Here is a 22,898-nt window from a genome sequence, read left to right as displayed (position 1 = left end):
AAAATGCGGAAAGTTTTGGGCTGCCAGTCTTCTACCTTATTGACGAACTGCAAATATATAATAAACAAAATTATTGTGCATGAAAAATATGACAATGGACAATGCTTGAGGAGCACTGGGAGTTTTCGAACGATGCGTGCTTAGGACCATCTTTGGCAGGGTATATGAAAATGGTGTGTAGAGGAGAAGAATGAACCACGAACTGGCGTAACTTTATGGCGAACCCAATATCAAGAAAGTCGCTAAAGGTGGAAAGGTACAATGGGCGGGACACGTTGTAAGAATGCCGGACAACAATACCGCAAAAATGGTGTTTTTCCTCAAATCCGGCCGGTACAAGACGCAGAGAAGCACAGCGTGCTAGGTGGTTAGACCAAGTGGAGCAAGATGTAGGAAGTGTGGGACGCTCGAGAAATTGGAGATAAGCAGCCAGGGACCGAGTTAGTTGGCGCAACTTTGTTATACAAAACCAGATTTAATGCCTTATTCATACTCGAATCGGTTGAAAAATACACTTAATCTTCTAGGTTACTCGATATCCATCCATTGCAAACAATATTTTGATAATTGTTTGTTTTGAGAGCTGGTGCGCAGGTAGATTGAGGTTAAGGAAACGCCACTGCTTGTGGCCAATCTTGGGTACCATCATAAGGCTTGATGAAACTTATTCCACCCGGAAACATGTTTTTTTTTCGGAATTATGAAGTCATTATACGTTATGATGACATTTTGTATTTTTAAGTTACAAGAGGACGTTGCAAAGGATGAGTTTGACGTATAAAACCTGTGGATTTAATTTTCAGAGAGTCGCAATCAGCGTATTCATTAAATCACTTATGGCTAAGCTCCAATCGGTATTATCCTCGGATTAAATAACGATCAAGAATGTCCGGCTGCTTTGATGTCGACATCAGTTATTCGCTATACAAACAATTCTCAGATCATCCAAACAGGGGCGGTATTAAAAGTTAATCCGAGTTGGAGCTTACCGCCGCTTACTCTCTGAATCCAATATTGATAGGCTGAAAAAATGGTTTAAAAATGGAACCTAAATCCAAAATTTCATAAATTTTGGTTCACATGAACCACAGAGAACAGACATGGAGGCTCGAACAAAATTTCTCTAAAAACTTGTGTAAAGATTCCTATTCGACTTAAGCGCCAGTAACAGCGACTTCCCCACTTAAAAAAATCTCTTTGAAAACATGATGGCGCATGCGTTGCACAAATTACACTAGACACTAAGTGCTAGTAGCGCCAAGTGGCTATTTTCAACAGAAAATTTATAGATACTAGCGCCAAATTGGTCGAAAGTGGAAAATTTATAGAGAAAATCAGGAGATGCTAACACCACGTAACGGCGTCCGACACATAGATATAATTTGTATTGCAAAAGTAGGACATATAGAAACAATCTTTGAAATTTTATCAGTGTACAGGAATCCCCATCAAGACCCGTATTCGGTTTCCCCATCGGGACCCGTATTCGGTTTTCCCATCGGGATCCGTCTACGGAATCCCCATCAAGACCCGTATTCGGTTTCCCCATCGGGATCCGTACTCGGTTTCCCCATCGGGATCCGTCTACGGAATCCCCATCAAGACCCGTATTCGGTTTCCCTATCAAGACCCGTATTCGATTTCCCCATCGGGATACGTATTCGGTTTCCCCATCGGGATCCGTCTACGGTATCCCAATCGGAATCCGTATTCGGTTTCCCCATTGGGACCCGTATTCGGTTTCCCCATCGGGATCCGTATTCGGTTTCCCCATCGGGATCTGTCTACGAAATCCCCATCAAGACCCGTATTCGGTTTCCCCATCAGGATACGTATTCAGTTTCCCAATCAAGATCCGTATTCGGTTTCCCCAACGGGATTCGTATTCGGTTTCCCCATCGGGATCCGTCTACGGAATCCCCATCGGGATCCGTCTACGGAATCCCCATCGGGATCCGTCTACGGAATCCCCATCGGGATCCGTATGCGGTTTCCCCATTGGGACCCGTATTCGGTTTTCCTATTGGGATCCGTATTCGGTTTCCCCATCAGGATACGTATTCGGTTTCCCCATCGGGATCCGTATTCGGTTTCCCCATCGGGATCCGTATTTGGTTTCCCCATTGGGACCCGTATTCGGTTTTCCCATTGGGATCCGTATTCGGTTTCCCCATCGGGATCCGTCTACGGAATCCCCATCGGGATCCGTATTCGGTTTTCCCATTGGGACCCATATTCGGTTTTCCTATTGGGATCCGTATTCGGTTTCCCCATCAGGATACGTATTCGGTTTCCCCATCGGGATCCGTATTCGGTTTCCCCATCGGGATCCGTATTCGGTTTCCCCATCGGGATCCGCCTACGAAATCCCCATCGGGATCCGTATTCGGTTTCCCCATTGGGACCCGTATTCGGTTTTCCTATTGGGATCCGTATTCGGTTTCCCCATCAGGATCCGTATTCGGTTTCCCCATCAGGATACGTATTCGGTTTCCCCATCGGGATACGTATTCGGTTTCCCCATCGGGATCCGTATGCGGTTATCCCATTGGGACCCGTATTCGGTTTTCCCATCGGGATCCATATTCGGTTTCCCCATCGGGATCCGTATGCGGTTTCCCCATTGGGACCCGTATTCGGTTTTCCCATCGGGATCCATATTCGGTTTCCCCATCGGGATCCGTATGCGGTTTCCCCATTGGGACCCGTATTCGGTTTTCCCATCGGGATCCGTATTCGGTTTCCCCATTGGGACCCGTATTCGGTTTTCCCATCGGGATCCGTATTCGGTTTCCCCATTGGGACCCGTATTCGGTTTCCCCATCGGGATCCGTATTCCGTTTCCCCATCAGGATACGTATTCGGTTTCTCCATCGGGATCCGTCTACGGAATCCCCATCGGGATCCGTCTACGGAATCCCCATCGGGATCCGTCTACGGAATCCCCATCGGGATCCGTCTACGGAATCCCCATCGGGATCCGTATGCGGTTTCCCCATTGGAACCCGTATTCGGTTTTCCCATCGGGATCCGTATTCGGTTTCCCCATTGGGACCCGTATTCGGTTTTCCCATCGGGATCCGTATTCGGTTTCCCCATTGGGACCCGTATTCGGTTTTCCCATCGGGATCCGTCTACGGTTTCCCCATAGGGATCCGTATGCGGTTATCCCATTGGGACCCGTATTCGGTTTTCCCATCGGGATCCGTATTCGGTTTCCCCATCGGGATCCGTATGCGGTTTCCCCATTGGGACCCGTATTCGGTTTTCCCATCGGGATCCGTCTACGGAATCCCCATCGGGATCCGTATGCGGTTATCCCATTGGGACCCGTATTCGGTTTTCCCATCGGGATTCATATTCGGTTTCCCCATCGGGATCCGTATGCGGTTTCCCCATTGGGACCCGTATTCGGTTTTCCCATCGGGATCCGTATTCGGTTTCCCCATCGGGATCCGTATTCGGTTTCCCCATCGGGAGGATCCGTATTCGGTTTCCCCATTGGGACCCGTATTCGGTTTTCCCATCGGGATCCGTATTCGGTTTCCCCATTGGGACCCGTATTCGGTTTTCCCATTGGGATCCGTATTCGGTTTCCCCATCGGGATCCGTATTCCGTTTCCCCATCAGGATACGTATTCGGTTTCTCCATCGGGATCCGTCTACGGAATCCCCATCGGGATCCGTCTACGGAATCCCCATCGGGATCCGTCTACGGAATCCCCATCGGGATCCGTCTACGGAATCCCCATCGGGATCCGTCTACGGAATCCCCATCGGGATCCGTATGCGGTTTCCCCATTGGAACCCGTATTCGGTTTTCCCATCGGGATCCGTATTCGGTTTCCCCATTGGGACCCGTATTCGGTTTTCCCATCGGGATCCGTATTCGGTTTCCTCATCGGGATCCGTATTCGCTTTCCCCATCGGGATCCGTATTCGGTTTCCCCATCGGGAGGATCCGTATTCGGTTTCCCCATTGGGACCCGTATTCGGTTTTCCCATCGGGATCCGTATTCGGTTTCCCCATTGGGACCCGTATTCGGTTTTCCCATTGGGATCCGTATTCGGTTTCCCCATCGGGATCCGTATTCCGTTTCCCCATCAGGATACGTATTCGGTTTCTCCATCGGGATCCGTCTACGGAATCCCCATCGGGATCCGTCTACGGAATCCCCATCGGGATCCGTCTACGGAATCCCCATCGGGATCCGTATGCGGTTTCCCCATTGGAACCCGTATTCGGTTTTCCCATCGGGATCCGTATTCGGTTTCCCCATTGGGACCCGTATTCGGTTTTCCCATCGGGATCCATATTCGGTTTCCCCATCGGGATCCGTATGCGGTTTCCCCATTGGGACCCGTATTCGGTTTTCCCATCGGGATCCGTATTCGGTTTCCCCATCGGGATCCGTATTCGGTTTCCCCATCGGGAGGATCCGTATTCGGTTTCCCCATCGGGATCCCTTTACGGAATCCCGTCATCAGGATCCGTCAACGGAACCCGTCATCGGGATCTGTCTACGAAACCCGTCATCGGGATCCGTCTACGGAACCCGTCACCGGGATCCGTCTACGGAACCCGTCATCGGGATCCGTCTACGGAACCCTTCATCGGGCTCCGTTTATGGAATCCGTCATCGGATTTCCATCGGGGTCCACTTATATTTAATTGTAGCTTTTAGTAAAAACACTCACTAACCTGCAAAAGAGATCCGGCTGCAAACTTCCCGCCGGGATCTAGCTTCAGACTCCCTACCGGGAGTCGGCTTGGGACTGGTACACTTTCCTAAAAAAAAAACAAAATTATATTACATTACATTAATAAGTTCACATTTACTTACCAGAAAAACATTGAAACTCGCGACGGACACATTATCGGCACCATGGTGGGTATATAAATGGTGATACAGCTTTGTCACTATATTAGCGTGGAGGTCGCGGGGGGAAAAGTGCGGTTTTAGAACAAATTGTAAACAAACTCGGTAGCTCCCTTTTTATGGCACAGAAGCAAACTCGGTAGCTGTTCCATACAAAAATCCAACATAGCTGAATCGTGAATTTGACACATTAGAACACCTATATGTAGTCACCTTGATCGGCACTTTCCCGCGGGCTAATTTATTCGTCGAAAAACCAAACTTCTGGATCAACAATAGAAAAGGGCCCATCAGCATTTGCAAACAAACCGTTCCAAAGCCCATTCCTCACAAAGCGAAGGCCACCCACGCAAACCAGCACCATCATCGGATAGGGGAAACTTCCACCTACACGATGATGGTGTTGGTTTGTGTGGGCGGCCTTCGATTTGTGAGGAATGGGCTTTGGAACGGTTTGTTTACAAATGCTGATGGGCCCTTTTCTATTGTTGATCCAGATTTTTCGCACTGATGCGAAAACAAACTGTACACGGCTAATGAGATCAACGCAAATTTGAGGACAGTGTACTCAATATCGAAAAAAGTGCAGGATGAGTAAATTTGCCGCATGTTTTCCTGTGGAAAACCTCAAAAATCTGCCCTAAAATTAGGAAAATTGACGAGAATCCAGAGAATCCAATCTTTGCTTTTCTCACATTCGGAAAAATTTTCCTGGAAAAAACCTTGAAAACATGAGGGAAATTAATTCAAAACTGAGTTCCTGCACTTTTTGCAATTTATGAGTGAACTAAACTCAAATTTGGGTCGTTCTCATTCGCCGTGTGGTGCTGACTCAGGACAAAACAAACCTCGAAACAAACTTTGCATGCGGCGAGGGACCGAGGGACAACAATTTACATCGTGATGAACTTTGATTCTAATGTAACGTTTGGTTCTGTTGTAATTGGATGTATTCTGATGCTTTATGCGTGCAACAAATTACATCGTGATGAACTTTTAATCTAATGTAACGTTAGGTTCTGTTGTCATTTGATGTATTCTGATGTTTTATGGGTGCAACAAATTACATCGTGATGAACTTTGATTCTAATGTAACGTTTGGTTCTGTTGTCATTGGATGTATTCTGATGCTTTATGCGTGCAACAAATTACATCGTGATGAACTTTTAATCTAATGTAACGTTAGGTTCTGTTGTCATTTGATGTATTCTGATGTTTTATGGGTGCAACAAATTACATCGTGATGAACTTTGATTCTAATGTAACGTTTGGTTCTGTTGTCATTGGATGTATTCTGATGCTTTATGCGTGCAACAAATTACATCGTGATGAAGTTTGATTCTAATGTAACGTTTGGTTCTGTTGTCATTGGATGTATTCTGATGCTTTATGCGTGCAACAAATTACATCGTGATGAAGTTTGATTCTAATGTAACGTTAGGTTCTGTTGTCATTGGATGTATTCTGATGTCAAATTTGACATCGTCAAGACGTTTGATTCTGATGTAACGTTTGAGGCTAATGTATTTTTATGTACTTGGACGTCACACTGAAGTCTGAATACATTAAGGGTACAGCAATACACGTTAAAATTTAATGTATTGAAGATGTCTGCTGATGTTTCCTACATTACAATTTCTATTCGGGTTTGTACATGTATAGATGTTGGTGTGCGTGTTTTCTTCCAACGCAACAGTTCAACGTTGTCTCGTCAAAAACCGTTTGGCGCTGTTATCTGTCTCTAAATTCCAAAGAGTGAAGGGGGTCTGATTTAACACTTGATTTAACTATAATCTTATTAACTGCCCCTGCTTAAGAGCTCTGTCGAATGTTTGAACAGAGTCGGGTAGTATCACTCCATTATCCGAAATCATATATTAAGACAAGCTTGAACGGATTCTAATCCTCGTTCTAATCCAATGATAATACCACAGACAAACAGACATAACACTCTCAAGTTGTTCATCGAACAAGTTTTTAACGGTCAATTTAAAAGTATCATAGTTGGTAGTACCGGTACTGTGGCACGCATAGTCAATTCCCTTGCGTTTGACGTTTACACACTACCGCCATCTGTTCAGCGTACTGCCCACCGCAGTGAGCTCAACAGATGGCGGTAATGTTTTAGCGACGATGTTTTACAGTGAGTAATATTCAATCTGTTATGTCTGTTTGTCTGTGATAATACCATCTTTTACTTAGAGGACCTTCAAACATGTGGAAACAAATTTCATGTAATCGAACTAAAAGAATTGGTTATAATTCAATGGAAAATCCATTGAATTATAACAAATTCTTTTAGTTCGATTATTCGAGAAATATCCAGACATCCCTAAGTGCGCCAATGAGAGAGAGATATTTTTCAAATGGGGTTCACGAGAACTTCGCGAGTTCGCAGCTTGCGCCACTTTTGTTACCGGAAACGGGTTGTTTACCCTAATAAAGACGGTTACCATGATTACCGCCGGTACGTTTAGTTTCAAACATTGTTTTCCAAACTTTGTGAATGTTTCCAGTGTGTTGTTTCTATTTGACTATATTTTACAGTAATGGTGAGCATTATTTAACTGTTTTTACTAACGTGCAAATTACAATCGTTTCTCATCCGGAAAGTTCCCAGCACCGGAAAAACGTCGTCAGCTTCGGCAGACGGCACTCTGCCGGGAGGTGGAAACTTCCAAGCAGCACGAAAGCTACCACAAAGACTTCAACCAAATCCAACGTAACAGCCAGTTGAGTTTGCTGAAACGCCAACAGTCGGCCCATTGCCGAGAACGGGATGACGATGTTAAAAGGCGAGAGGAAGAAGCCAAAGAAGCGGCCAGGCGGCGGCAGTTGCAGGTATTAATGCTCATATTCTTAATTTTAAAAACCAGACTGATGATCCATCTGTTTCAGGAGGAACAAGAACTAGCCATGCAACTGCACGACGCCAACCGTCGTCGGATCAATGAGGAAAAGCTTCGCCAGCAGCTTCGGGAATCCAATCAGGAGCTTCGGGAGCTTGAGTCCAAGTTACGAGCAGCTTACGTCGCCAAAGGTATTGCCGCTCAGAAGGCGGAACTGGAAGCTAAAAAACTGGAGGAAAAGATTGCTGCCCAACAGGAACAGGAAGAGCTGGAAGAGCAACGTCTCAACAATCTAGAATACATCCGCCAGTGTCAGGAAGAGGAATGGAAACAGAAACGGGAGCTCCGAGACGTCCTGCACACTCAGATGAAAGCTCTGCAACGACAGAAACAGATTCTGTACGAGGAATTCCTCAAAGAGAAAATGTATCTCGACGAAATTTGCAAAAGACTGCAGGAGGAGCGATTTGCTGAGATTCAGCGTAAGTTGGAACTACAGGAACGCACCCGTAAGGAGATGGAATACTTTAAGGAAGCCCAATCGATTTGGCAAGAACGCCAGAAGTTGGCGATGGCGGAAGAGAACGAACGGATTCGCCAATACTTGGAATCCCGCGAGGCAGAGGAACAGGAGCAACGTGAGAGGAAACTGGAGAGTACACGCTTCCGGGAACAACTCAACGAAAAGATGGTCGCAGAACTACAGAGTGAATTTGTAAGTACTAATTACTTGAATTGAATTTTTATTGACTTAAAATTTTCGAACCCGCTCCAAAAAGGTTCTCGAAAAAGCATAGATATATCCGCGATCTGGCAACGCCTGCCCAAAGCACTCCAACATTTGCGGTGATTTTCTAACCGTCTCGCTATAATCCTGGAACGATATCGATCCATCCCGATCGATATCCATCCGGTGCAGGATGATATCCACTAAGTCCTTGACCGCTTCCTCCACCTCCTCATCTTGGTGCTTGACGATTGCAGTTTTGAGCAGCAGCATCATATGATCTCGACGGATCATTCCCTCTCCTTGGATGTCGTACACCTTGAAGCAGTACTTTACCTTCTCCTCGAATGTCCCCCGCAGGAAGAGCGACAACGTGTGCACCCAGGTTTCCATCGTGACGTGAGACGTTGCACCCTTGTCCAGTGCAGCGTAGATCCTTCCGATCATGACATTGTCCGTCATTCCGAACGCCGTATCGAACACCGTGGTGAACTGCTGTCGACTGATGAAACCTTGAACAGGACTCCGGGGTCCATCTTCGTCCTTGAGCAGTTTGTAGTACAGGAGCAGTGAGATTTCCAACTCCCGGGCGGTGAAATGGGTTTTCTTGTGCAATTGTTTGACCGTGTCGGAGATTTTGTTGAGGAAGCGGATTTCCTCGCCCTGGTCAAGCGTAAGGTCCAGGGACATGGTGATTTTTTTTTTCGTTTGCGGTGAGGTTTTCCCTGAGCTGATCTGCGTTCTTTTAGCAGTTTTCGAAGTTTTCACTCAGCACAGGGCTCCAAGAGTCAAGACGTTTGTATCGTCAAGGATTGCTAAGTTTTCATCGCTAATCCTATCTTTGCCTTTTCCATCTGGGAAGATGCGTAAAGCCACTTCTATGCCATGAAAAGGTTAAACCAACAACTAATTTGGTTCTATCTTCTGTTCAATTTACAAGGGCGACGGCTTTTAGCTGGCTTAAGCGGCCAACAGAAAACAACTATATTAAAATTCTAATTTCCCGCCCATCTAGGACGAGGCCCGCAAGCGCGAGGATCTACTGCAGGATCTGTACGCCGCCGAATTGGACGAACGACAGGAAGATCGCATCCAGCGCGACCTGGAGCAGCAGTTGCGCAAACGGATCGAAGCCCGACTCGGGCTGGAACGCCAGCTGACGGAGATCGAATGTCGGCGGCAGCGTGAAGCCGACGAGGAACGCAAGTTCAAGGAAGATCAACTGAAGCTGTGGGCTGAACGGGATCGCATCGATCAGATGACGAACGAGAAACGACGTCTGAAGTTGATGGAGCATAGACGAGCCATACAGGAACTGCTGGAGGATCGCAAACGGCAGCGGGCCGACCAGATCAAGGAACTGATGCAACAGCAAACTATGTTCGAGCAGCAGGAGAAACGACGCCAGGAGATTATCGAGGAGGAGCGTATCAAATTGCTGAAGGAACACGTGACGGCTTTGCTGGGATTCCTGCCACCAGGAGTATTGCGCGAAAGTGACAGGGAGCATATTCCTCTGCCAAAGCTAAAGAGCGAAGAGAAATAAATGGTGGGGGCTTTTTTAAATCTGCATTCAAATGGTTTTTCTTTTTTGACTATTCCCCATGAAAAACAAACGATTCTACACTTATTAGCTAACAATAATGTTTATTTAATTAGATCATGTTCATGTGTCAAACAGAAACATTTATGTTCTTCATTGAGGGTTTATCCGGTGTAGCAACAAGGTTGGGTGTTCAGTGCCCTTTAATTGTTTCGAGTTCCGCCACTCTCTTCACGAAAAGCAATTTAAGAGAGTGCATTCAGTTTGGAAATTCAGGAAAGCTTATCTCGCTCGTTTCTATGCAGCAAGTAATCATGTGTTTAGATTTTTTTATATAAAAAAAAGCCTTCAATCGCTCAGCTGTGTTTGCCATTAGTAAGAAATGTAAAATGTATGGTTACTTATCTCGAGACAGTATGCAGTTTACTTCTCCTCGCACCACTCGTTCTCCTTGCGTACCTGTTCTTCCTCAGCCGGTGTGAAATCGTTCTTGATGTTGAACGTCTTCCGGATCTCCTCCGGTGTCTTACCCTTGATCATGTTGGCAACCGTCTTACACGTCACATCCAACAGGCCTTTGATGTCCAGGTAGTTAGCCGCCAGAATCAGCTCGAACAGTGTTCCCTGGTCGACCTTGAGGAAGTCCGCATCCCAGGAGCTGATGTCATCGGTACGCTTTTCTTTGTTTTCGTCATCTTCGGCTGGTGCCGGGTCGTCCTTGTGGTAAGTGGCCCACTGCAAGACCTTTCGCAAGATGGCCGAGTTGACATTGGGTAGCGGGACAACTTCATCCTCCCCTTCGTCCATGCCCAAATCCTCCAGCATTGTTTTGATCGTTCCGGAGCATTTCGCGATCTGGACGTCGGTATCGAAAACCTCTCCGTCCGACGATTGCAGCTTGATGTTTGGCATTGTGACCGTTCGCTATTAATAGCCCTGAAAAAAAAAAGATCACCATTTTTTTTTCTCAGGGCACACAAATATTTTCATGCACGTATTGATCCAACTTTCCACGGAATCATAGCGATGCATCGCAAAAACAGTACAACACAAAGCATCCATTTTTCCAAGATGGATGCTGGCAGCTTTCGGAAGTTCCAGAACCTACCTGCTCGGAAACGAATGGATGAAATTTACTGCACTGCAAACCCGGAAAGGACAATATTAACACACTCACGAACGAGTAGAGGAAGGAAAGGCTATTTTTGCTTCCACCACCACGCAGTAGCAAACGCGAAAACAGCGAAATAAATGAAGGGAAAATTCTTCTTTATGAGACTTTTACCGATTCGATCAACACTCACGAACTGCGAACGCTTTTCTTCGCTGCGTACGAGTGAGTGGAACGACTGCGAAAAGCAAAAAGTATAAGGAAACCAGCTGGGTGGCAGCCCTATCTTGTTTGCCTTGCCTTGAAAAGAGCTAACATCGCTGCGGGCCCGCGAATCGTGGGCCCCACTGACAGCTCATAATGTGTAAACAAATCGAAGATTCAAGCCAGAATTTCAAAAAAGGCGTGACTGATATTTTAGATATTCTTAATATTTTTGCTTACATTTTGTGAAAAATAAACTTAGAACTCATAAAATATTATTTTATGATTTTCTACCACGAAGTCAACCATTTATATGGCATAAAAGGGAAAATAATTTCATTTGATAAAAATAAGACAATTCAGTCACGCCATTTTTGCAGTTCACACTTGAATTGTGACGTTTCAGATGTTAGTTTCAATAACATGGCGGCATGCCACCCAGCTGAAGGAAACACAAAGAAAAAATCAACGATTTTGACGTTTCTGCTTTGTGTACCTGTCCGTTTCAACGGCTAGGTGACGCTAGGGTGACGGTTATTTTAATTCCGCTCCTCAAAACATGTAGTACTAGAATCGTTGATCGCACAAAGGGCGATATCCATCGCAGCTTGGGAAATAGAGAAATCGAACAGATTCGTTTGAAAACGCGGCACAAAAGCTTTTGTATACAAAAGTTGTAAAACCATTTCCCATGCGAACCGAAGCATCACGCGCATAAATACCATTATCGGAAAGGGGAGAATTTTCTCAACTCGATGATGTTGCGTACCGGTGGGGGGAAATAACAATCCGCACCTTGGGAAGTAGTGAGTTCATAAATTTAGCAACCCAGTAGCAACGCATCAGACGGTTGCTATTTTGAATAAACGCAAAAAGTTTGTTTTGCCGGTTTGGAAAACGGTAACTTAAATTATGACTCTGATAGCAACGACCGGTGTGGAGAGGAGTGATTAAGCCAAAATGGAAACGCTGTGCGTACGCAAACCAACACCATATTTGAGTTGGGAAAAGTTTTCCCTATCCGATATTTTCGATTCATCTACCTGACTTGAAAAGGTGTATTTTGTATTTTTTCGCGAGCCGTCACGAGCAAAGGGTTTCCGAAGTTTTGTTCCCAATAGCTGCCCTAATAAAAATGTTATGGTTAATTTGCTTAATGACGTGTTTGGGGTATTATCCAAACCATTTGTGAAATTGTTCAATAATTTGGGTTATCGTTCGTTTATGGTAATTTTTTTATTAGGGTGATGTGCTCTTTCTGTTGTTGGTGATAATTTGCTCGATTGGTTCCGCTATTTGACAGCTCAATTGGTTCCCGAGATTCTATCCGCCAGACTATGAATATAGCGACTATACTTTCGACGTCTTGGGCAAGGGTGATATGAGGATCGGCATAAGAAACAATGGGATGATGTTGATTTTGTAGGGTTCCGGTGGTATTGTTGAGCTGAAACTTCATTTGGACACTTACCTAAACTGGTTCCCGGATCCTTTTATTCGGTTTTACGAACATTTACTCGGTTTCACGATTTCAGATGATTTCTCGCGCAACACGAGAAAAGGGCCTATCATTGTTAATCGATTCGTTTCATCGACTTTCTCTTTCGCGAATAACCCGACTGCAAATGAATTCCCCATTGAATGTGTTGTTTCAGACACAAGCTAACATCATCTTCTGCACGGAACCGAATTTTGTTCATTTAAATCAAAAATAAAAATGTTCATTCTATAAACATATGGATAATTCAAAATAAATTAAAACCATGTTTGCAACAAAAATATATATGTTTGAATTAAAGTCAGAAGCATGTTTATTTCAACAATATATAATTTGGGTAAACGATTTTTAGCGTGCCCTGCATTTTCTCCTTCTTGTTTACATTCGGAAAAAAATTGCTCCAGCTTTGCTAATCAACTGAAAACAACCCGCAATAAAACCGAAGTCATGGATGCGGAAACCCACCTAGGTAAGTATCTTAACAAATGGAAACGAAAATCCGAAATGGATTTTGAATCTATTCCGGAACCTCCAGCCCCTCCCCCCCCCCCCTGAAAAAGTCATTTCTTCCTGTTTGCTTCGAGCTTTTGTCTTTGATCTTCTCTCCTGCCACAAACAGATCCGAAACATGCTCCTCATTTACACCTGCCTTGTGTTCTTGCTCTTTCCGTAATTGCTCCATCTTCATCCGCTCATTTTCCATTCGCTTCGAAACTTCAGCAAGATTTATCATATTCACACAATCCTGACTCGACTGATTAATTTGTTGGATCAACTTCTTACTAAAATCATTGCTGCATTCATCCTCCTTCCTTACCGAACTCAACGGTTTCTCATCATCCTCATCTTCTTCCGATTCCTGCATTTCCAATCCTACATTGCAACGAGCATTGCAATCAAACTGAATTCGGGATCTTCCTGCAGATCGTTTTTTCATCTCTTGGCAATCCATTTTTCTGCTTTATCTTACATTCCAATGCTAATATAATTTAAAATTAAGTATGTTTCTTTCAAACATAAGAAGCATGTTTAAAATAAACATATTTATTTTTGTACACATTGTTGTCTAACCCTCGGTCTAACCAAACAAAAATATTCACGTTTATTTTCAACACGAATATTTTTAAAATAAACGTTAAATTATTTTTAGTTTAAACATTAATATTACATGACTTCAAACATGGAATACGTTTGAAATAAACCTTGTTTATTTTTGTGGCCAGAACAAACTGAGAAATTTACCTCAAATATTTTTGTTTAAACGATAAAATTTTCTGCGTGTTAAGTATATTCTACCCAAAATATAATTAACGTAAATTTGAGAATATGGTATTTACTCAAAAGTAACTTATTGGGCTGAACTATATCGTTGGGTTGAATCTCTCGTTCCTTTTTTGACAACAATAACGAGTGCAAGTGAGAAGCTGAAGTCAATATTAAGTAAAAAGAACTCAAATTTTGGGTAGAATTTTTTGGGTAATACATGGTGATACAGCTTTGTCACTATCCAGCATTTTACGAGCGTTCAGTTGATCTAATCTCTTTATCGACTTTCTCTTTGGTTTACCGCACGGCAACATAAACGAGTTTCTCGCTAAGCTCGCGACACAGTTTGACACACGCAGAAAAATTTATCGTTGAAACAAAAATATTTGAGGTAAATTTAAACGTAAACTCAGTTTGTTCTGGCCACAAAAATAAATAAGGTTTATTTCAAACGTATTCCATGTTTGAAGTCATGTGATATTAATGTTTAAAACAAAAATAATGTTACGTTTATTTTAAAAATATTCGTGTTGAAAATAAACGTGAATATTTTTGTTTGGTTTGACAGGTATGTGAACAAAAATAAATATGTTTATTTTAAACATGCTTCTTATGTTTGAAAGAAACATACTTAATTTTAAATTATATTAGCAGGATAAAGCAAAAAAATGGAATACAAAGAGATGAAAAAACGATCTGCAGACAAGGCATCTAAGCTCCTGCTCTTTTTCGGGTGCGATTAAGGGTAAGCTGTGGATGTTGGGTCCTGGTCCGAGATGCGGGGACCCGTCGGGGTGAGTGTCCGGAAGTTTCATTTCAGTAAAACCAGTGAAACTTTGTGATATCAGTGTCGTTTTGTCGTTTCTAACGCTGGTCCTCATGCCGGCCTCTTTCTACGTTTGGTGTTCAAGGAGGGGGGCTGGAGGATCCGGAATAGATTCAAAATCTATTTCGGATTTTCGTTTTTCTTTCGACGTCAGTTGTGGAGGAGGATGATACAGGATTGGCATCAGAAACGACAGAGTGACGTCGATACCGCTGGGGTTCCTCCGGTTTTATCGAGCCGGAACTTTGTTAAGACACTTACCTAGGTGGGTTTCCGAATCCCTGACTTCGGTTTTGTTGCGGGCCGTTTTCAGTTGATTGGGGCATTTTTTCCGAATGTAAACAAGAAGGAAAAAAAGGCAGGGCACGCTAAAAATCGTTTACCCAAATTCTATATTATTGAAATAAACATGCTTTTGACACAGACAAACAGACATAACACATTGAATATTTCTCAATGTAAAACATCGTCGCTAAAACATTACCGCCATCTGTTGAGTACACTGTGGTGGGTAGTACGCTGAACAGATGGCGGTAGTGTGTAAACGTCAAACGCAAGGGAATTGACTATGCGCGCCACAGGTGGTGGTACTACCAACTATGATACTTTTGAATTGACCGTTAAATGCTTGTTCGATGAACAAATTTGGGTACAATCTACACAGATCGGTCAAAACTGAAGCTAACTAAAAATGGGTAAACTATGTAGGGAGAGACAAGTTGACGTTGTTCATTTGTCAACATGTCACTCCCAACACAGTTTACCCATTTTTGGATAGGTTCAGTTTTGACCGATCTGGGTGGATTCTACCCAAATTTGGAGAGTTTTGAAAAAGCGTGTCGAGTGTATCAGATGCTGATAGCATCACGGCGAATGAGAACGACTCAAATTTGAGTTTAGTTCACTCATAATCGCCAAAAGTGCAGGAACTCAGCGATGAGTTAATTTGCCTCATGTTTTCCAGGATTTTCCAGGGAAAAATTCCCGAATTTGAGAAAAGTAAAGATTGGATTCACTCAGTCTATTGGTACTACTCCGAGACTGAATAAAATTTTCGTCAATTTCCTCATTTTCCGGCAGATTTTTTAGGTTTTCTACAGGAAACCATGGGACAAATTTTACTCATCGCTGAGTTCCTGCACTTTTGGCGATTATGAGTGAACTAAACTCAAATTTGAGTTGTTCTCATTCGCCGTGATCATAAAGAATAAGTGCACCGAAGACACCAAGACGATTAGACGCAATTTTATCACACTTTTTAATAAGTGAAAACGCGCTTATTAGTCCAATTTGGTGTGAAATGCGCAATACTTATTATTAAACTTTTATTGTTTAATTTATGAGTTAAACGTTTCGTTCTATTATTGAAAAAAAAACTGTTCTAGTGGCAACACAATTACAACTTGAGCTAAGTAGTCATAGTAGTGATCAAATCATCTTGTGATAACAAAAAATGTGATAGTTAAAAACAAACTTCAAAAATGGCTTAAAAAAGAAATTACGCTTTATTGAGAACGGAGAAGAACCAACAGCAGACCTATCGCTTCCGGCATCGCCAGGTATGTGCATCACTGTCCTTATCCCACACACTATCCTAGCATGTACCAACTGTCCAGTTCGTTGGCCAGCAACCACGGCAGATAGCGGATTCGGGCATCCACTTCCTCAAACTCGTACACAACCACATCGCCTCCATTATTCAGCGCGTGGAATATGCCCATGTGATTCGAAATGATCGTATGATTACACAGGGACATCAGCGCAAAGTCGTATCCCGGGTCGTCCGCTTTCATCGGCTGGACGTACACCTCCTCTAGGGGGGCATGTATCTTTTTACACAGTTTACCTTGCGGTTCTTCACAGATGACCACAAAGATCAGTCTGCCATAGTGCAGCTTCCGTTGGAAGGTGATTGCTCGGTAGAAGTAATCGAACGGAAGGAAGTCATCCCGCCGTATGTAGATTCCGACAAATTCCACCCCGGATTGGTTAGTCGGTCGAATCTTTGGCCCTTGATTGCGAAGCTTGCTCAGACGTTGTCGAGCGGCGCTGGCTGTCTGGAGGGTGAACATAGTGTTTTCAGAGCCCCAGTCAGTAGCAGCTAGATCCCGGTACCGCCGCGTTCCGCTGTCCAAAATTTGAATTTGATTTCGACTCTGTGGACGTACAATGTCGGTGGAACTGTTTATGATTACGGCATTGCCGATGTCGTAGCAGTCGAAAGGTAGATCACTGACGGTGGGCATTGGTACCCTGTGGATGGAAATACATAACGGAAATGTTAGTTTTAGAGTTACAGCACGCCATCGAGTAAAGCATTTATAACCTAGAGTACGTAAAATATCCGAGGACAGATAATATTTGGTTTCTGATTAAATATTAGATTTTTGAAACCAGCTAAATTCCAGTTGCATTTGAGGGTATCCAATTGGCACGATTTCCATGTTCTGAACTCTAAAATGAACTTGAGTTCAATGCACTGTGTTTGGTTCAATTGACTTTGGTGCGATGTCGGAAAATTCAAACCCAGTTTTTTTTCGATGCATCATTTCAGATTGCATTTATTGATTCCTTTTGCCATCGTCATTTCTTCATTCCTTTTGCCATCAAATTACGCGTGCTTTTTGATATAGTTAGACAAAAACTGAATATCGGCTCCGTAAAGCTACTGCGAATGAGCCTGGACAAATAAACAAACTATATAAATAGGAATGTTGTAGATTTCAGGATACTACGCAGAACTTTAGAAAACTGAAGTTCTGTAAACTTTCTAGAATTACAACAAATAGGAGCTCAGCTTCCCTAATAAAAAATAACCATAACGAACGATAACCCAAATCATTGAACTATTCCACAAATGGTTTGGATGATACCCAGAACACGTCGTTAAGCAAATTAACCATACAATTTTTATTAGGGTTACTTTGAAAAAGCTCAGTTAATTTTGTAGAAGCTCAGCGAACTTCGTGGAATTCCAGCGAGTTCCACAAAAGTGCAGATCATTTTGTAGAAATTCATCAAACTTTATTGAAATTTAGCAAACTTTAAAGAAATTTTGTAGAAACTCGGGAAACTTCATTGAAGTTCGGGGATTTTTCTTTAACTCCATTGAGCTTCGTAAAGCTTAAGAAGATATTCAGGAAACTTAATATAAATTTGAGGAACTTTGTAGAGCTTCAGAGAATTGAGTAATAGTTTCCACCGCTAGTGGTTGATAAACCGGTTTTGTGGTAAGGTACACGGCGAATGAGAACGACTCAAATTTGAGTTTAGTTCACTCATAATCGCCAAAAGTGGAGGAACTCAGCGATGAGTAAAATTTGTCCCATGGTTTCCTGTGGAAAACCTAAAAAATCTGCCGGAAAATGAGGTAATTGACGAAAATTTTATTCAGTCTCGGAGTAGTACCAATAGACTGAGTGAATCCAATCTTTACCCTGGATTAATTTCGGAGAAATTCAGGTAGCTTTGTACAAGTTTGGGGAAGTTCGTTGTAGTTAAGGGAACCTTGTTTAGTTTCAGCAAACCACATAAAAGCGAGCATAAAAGTACGGTGTTTCGTTAAAGTTTAATGGAGTTGAGGAAACTTTGTAGAACTTCAGGTAACTTCGCAAATAATCAACGAAATCTTAGAAGTTCATGAAACTTTGTAGAAGTGCAGCAAGCTTCATAGTAGTTCAGTGAACTTTGTAGACGTTTAGCAAATTACGTATCATTTCGAGGAACTTCGCAAAACTGCATTGAAGTGCATCGGGGAATTCTGTAGGAGTTCAGGGAACTTCGCCGTGAAAGTTCGGAGAAGTTTCTAGAAGTTCAGGGAATTTCTTAGAAGTTCAGGGAATTTCTTAGAAGTTCAGCAAGCTTTGTAGAATGTTATTGTTTCCCAATTAATTTATGTGGAAGGCACATTTGTTGATTTTCATACTCTGGGTCGATCAAATATTGTTCTGAAGATCTGCTGTTCGAAAATTCAAACATTGTCTTTCAGATATTTTTCCATTATGACAGGTTGATCAGAAAGTATTTAAACGATTTCCAGCTGATTGGAGATTTCAATAAAGTTCTTTATTTTTTATCAAGACATAAGGTTGATTATTAAAGGCTGACTAAAAGTAAATTGGTACGCCCCTCACGGGTCGCTAGCACGCCTCTAGTGTTGAGAATCGAAAATCTTTGACAGTGGTTTGTTGACACTTCTATATATAACAACTGGTGCAAGTTTGATCAAAGTAGCCGATCGCGTGCAGAAATAACGTCAAATGGAACTCGATAGAAGAAAAAATATTGTGCACAAACACCTGGAAAATCCGGAGTGGCCCGGTTCCAAGCTGGCTAAAGTGCTGAAGACGCCGAAAACAACAGTTTGTCGAGTGCTCAAAGCCTACAAGTGAACCCTGAGTGTCGAAAGGAATCAGCGGACCTACGAAAAACCTGGAACCAGGGATCTTTAGCTGGGTGTTGCAAGGTGTTGAGGTGCGTTAAAGCCAACCCTGGTCTTTCGATCCGAGATGTGGCCAGAAGGTACGACGCCAACTTTCAAACGGTGTGAAACATCCTTGCGAGGGAAGGATACAAGTCGTACAAAGCCAGTAAACGTCCGAACCGGCACATGAAGCAGCATTCCGTGGCCAAGCAGCGTGCAAGGCTCTTGTACTTTGATCGATGACGAAACATACGTCAAACTCGATTTTAAGCAGCTTCCCGGTCAAAAATTTTACATCGCGACTGGACGTGGGGATGTGCAGGGAAGATTCAAGTGTGTTTGCCGACAAGTTCGCGAAGAAGGCCATGATTTGGCAAGCGATTTGCAGTTGTGGCCTGAAAACGGAACCATTCGTCACATCCTCGACGATGACATCTCAAGTTTACATCGAAGAATGCCTGAAAAAGCGTGTATTGCAATTCATCCGCAAGCATATGACAAAGTCATATTTTGGCCTGATTTGGAATGCTTCCACTACTCCAAGGTGGTTCTGGAATGGTATGCTGCCAAAAATATCGATTTTGTCCCCAAGCTAATACTGGGCAATTTCAAAGCAGTGACTTCGACGTGGGCAAAATGGAAGAAATGCGCTGATCCCGGGTCCGTTTCCACTGTGCGGGAAGAGGAAGGTTAGAGATTTCGTTCGAACTGGAGAAATGTAACCATCTAATGCTGTAACTTTGAAGTTTTAATAAAAGTAGTGTATAGCATTAATGGATTTTTTAGACTTATTGAATCATGAATTACAGGTCGTTTTGTGCGTATCAATTTACTTTTAGTCAGCCTTTATTTTAGTATTATTTAGATAATTGGGTTGATCAACTTTGAAAAATATACCGATTTTCATACATCATCTGATTGACCTGATCTTCGTTTTCTGAGCATAACGATATTTTTATCAATTCCGTAGACATTCATCTCGATTTTAAAATCAAGATTTAAATTTTTGATCATTGACACTTAATCCTCGACTTAATCTATTCGTTGACAGTTCGCTTCCATACAAAGTCCCACCAAGGGGCACTAAGATGGGGATGTCTGCTAATGTGATCGTACTTATTTAAAATAGTTCCAGTGTACAAAAATTGATGAAATTTTGGGTTTCGGTTCCATATTTGATGAAGATAACGAATATGTATTTACCTCAAACAACCCAATTAACATAATAGCAATCGGAGATTTCAGTAAAATCATGTGGACATTCAGTCGCCTCAGATAGTCGGTCGCGTAAATCTTCCGAACTTTACCTCCGGTAATCTGCACGCCGTGCAAACTAATAAGTGCTCAAACGTCATTTAGCAAATGGAATGGAGAAAAGCGAAATCGAACGATGCGATTCGGAACGCAGAATCAAAACAAAACTGCAAATAAGACTATCAGGAACTAGCTTTTCGGATGGTCATAGGGCTACAAGAAGTTCAGATTAAAAATGAACCCTGTTAATAGGCACGAAGTGTCGTCCATCATTGGCACATATCTATCATTGGATTTTTCAAAGCGATATTTCATTGGACGTCCAATGAAATTGAAAGGATTTAACCAATAAATATTACGTGTTGTTTTGTTTCAGTGTATAATTTTTATCTAAATGAATCGGTCAAAAACAATTTTTAGGAGGAAGGAGAGGATGGGTTAGTCGAAGTGATGAATAATTAATGCATGGAGTATACACACTTATTTTTTTTTCGCCGAGATTCCAACAGCCGAGTAATTCTGCAATTTATTTTGCTGAGATTCAGTCAAACAATTGCCGAGATTCAGCTAACAAATAACATTTTGCTGAGATATCAGCTAACAAACAAATATTTTGCAGAGATATCAGCAAAAGTAAATCCCGAAGTAATCGGCTGTTGGAGATTTTACCGAGCTAGATTAAGTGTGTAACGAATACCTGTGATGCCCCAGCTTGTATCCTTAGATTTCTTCAATCTAGGGAATTTGAAGACAATTCCAAACGTTCTAATTCAAAATCACAAAACTAACTTACTCGTCAAACAACCGTTCCAATCGTTGCTTCGTAGATTGCGGCAGGTATGGCAGAATTACGAATCCTCCCTCGCTGGAGAATGCCATATTCTGCCGAAGCGCTACCAGTGTATAGTACTGCCAAAGGTTCTCCTCCAATGAATCGTCGCCGAATGCACTGAAAATGATCTCATCCTTCAGGGGGCAAGGCTCATCCTGACTTTGAAACACTAGGGCCGTTACATTTCCATCAAGGTCCAACAAACGCAGAAAGATCTCAATTGAACTTTTGCTCCATCTAAGGTCTGGATTAACATCTAGTGAACTGTCGCCGTCTACGTTTTGTTGCGACGAATGACGGGTAAATTCTGGGCGATTTGTAGTGCTCACTATCAACCATATGAACGTTCCAAACGATGCGAGTAATATCAGTGGTTTTATGTTGTTCCGAATGAGCTGCAACGCGCGTCCCAGACAGCTGAATACAGGACGAATCATATTGGATTGCACAAATATTACGCCGTAGATTGGTATTAGCACAAGTTGTGACACATCACATTCGATTGATGATAACCGAGTTAATAATTCACTGATAACACCATTAGATAATGCATTGACTTTCCATTATAGACTCTTTCAACGATCTATTGCTATTGAAAACTTAAACCTCCTGTCGACAGTTACGTGAGGTAATTCTTTCGAATTAATAATATTTTTAAGTTCTTTAAAATGCGTACATCTCTTAGTTCGCATGTTCTGAATGACGACCGGTATAGCACTGAATTGGTGTCTCTCCCCAGTGTTTGATAGAGGTTCCAGAAAGCTCCGACTGATAAGATAACCACCTTTAACCGTTACCACTGAAGCACCTGTGATGGATGCATGTATGGTTACAATATCACGAAGCCTTTTGTTTATCTTTGCGCTTGTGACGATGGCACACACCATGCTTGACATTATAGCTGGAGTTCTTGAATTGTTACATGTTGGTGGATGGCTTCGCCATCTGATGGATTTGGTTTATATTTTTCTTGCATTCAACTTCTGTGCCTGTATAACGGATAGTATTTTTTTTTCTATTCAAGTTGATCAAATTCCTCGCGACGCCACAGATTTTCGTGAATGATTCTAGGCTTTTATTGTTATCAATGAAATACAAGTAAAGAGTGTGGACACCAAAAATTGGTCATGGGAAAAAATCGTTTCAAAAATAATGCAGCAGGTCCATTCAACACTACCTTCTATATCTCGATGGACATCATGTTGAAAACATATAGCCAGCTTTGGACCATCATGTCTAGGGTTCATTTTCAATTGAGCGGTTATTTGACCTAAAGAACTAAAGTAGTTATTTTTTTTTAGAAACTTGTCTTATTTTAAACACATTTTTGTACATTAATTACGTATCTCTTATTTTAAAAATATCAGAGTACTTATATACGCTGATGACATAAAACTATTTTTAGAAATAGGAAGCGATAACGATATGAATGTGTTTCAGAATGAAATACATGTTTTATACAGATAGTGTAGTAAAAGTTTATGG

General features: G+C 42.5%; 4 protein-coding genes across 4 annotated transcripts; 1 reads left to right on the top strand and 3 right to left on the bottom strand.

Moving 5' to 3' along the window:
- Positions 1–7,309: 7,309 nt before the first annotated feature.
- Positions 7,310–10,041, top strand: LOC135706976 (meiosis-specific nuclear structural protein 1). The gene is made up of 4 exons (XM_065228664.1): positions 7,310–7,432; positions 7,494–7,721; positions 7,779–8,444; positions 9,472–10,041. The coding sequence occupies exons 1-4, from the start codon at positions 7,430–7,432 to the stop codon at positions 10,000–10,002; spliced, it is 1,428 nt and encodes a 475-aa protein (XP_065084736.1). The 5' UTR covers positions 7,310–7,429; the 3' UTR covers positions 10,003–10,041.
- On the bottom strand, positions 8,456–9,266 carry LOC135706977 (calaxin-like). The gene has a single exon (XM_065228665.1). It carries the CDS (start codon positions 9,144–9,146, stop codon positions 8,481–8,483), a length of 666 nt encoding a protein of 221 aa, XP_065084737.1. The 5' UTR covers positions 9,147–9,266; the 3' UTR covers positions 8,456–8,480.
- Positions 10,042–10,073: 32 nt separating the features above from the next.
- Positions 10,074–11,315, bottom strand: SkpA (SKP1-related A). The gene is made up of 2 exons (XM_065228666.1): positions 11,108–11,315; positions 10,074–10,935 (listed from the first exon to the last, which is right to left on the bottom strand). Exon 2 carries the CDS (start codon positions 10,909–10,911, stop codon positions 10,423–10,425), a length of 489 nt encoding a protein of 162 aa, XP_065084738.1. The 5' UTR covers positions 10,912–10,935; positions 11,108–11,315; the 3' UTR covers positions 10,074–10,422.
- A 5,172-nt stretch (positions 11,316–16,487) lies between these two features.
- LOC135706990 (uncharacterized) lies at positions 16,488–22,140 on the bottom strand. The gene is made up of 2 exons (XM_065228707.1): positions 21,375–22,140; positions 16,488–17,157 (listed from the first exon to the last, which is right to left on the bottom strand). Exons 1-2 carry the CDS (start codon positions 21,848–21,850, stop codon positions 16,494–16,496), a joined length of 1,140 nt encoding a protein of 379 aa, XP_065084779.1. The 5' UTR covers positions 21,851–22,140; the 3' UTR covers positions 16,488–16,493.
- Between the last annotated feature and the right edge of the window lie 758 nt (positions 22,141–22,898).

Source organism: Ochlerotatus camptorhynchus, unplaced genomic scaffold (genome assembly GCF_037179485.1).
Source record: "Ochlerotatus camptorhynchus isolate MF236.1 unplaced genomic scaffold, CSIRO-AGI_Acam_v1.1 ptg000300l, whole genome shotgun sequence".
NCBI lineage: Eukaryota > Metazoa > Arthropoda > Insecta > Diptera > Culicidae > Ochlerotatus > Ochlerotatus camptorhynchus.
The sequence above is the reverse complement of the archived record's forward strand: the minus strand, read 5'-3'. Positions and strand labels throughout refer to the sequence as shown.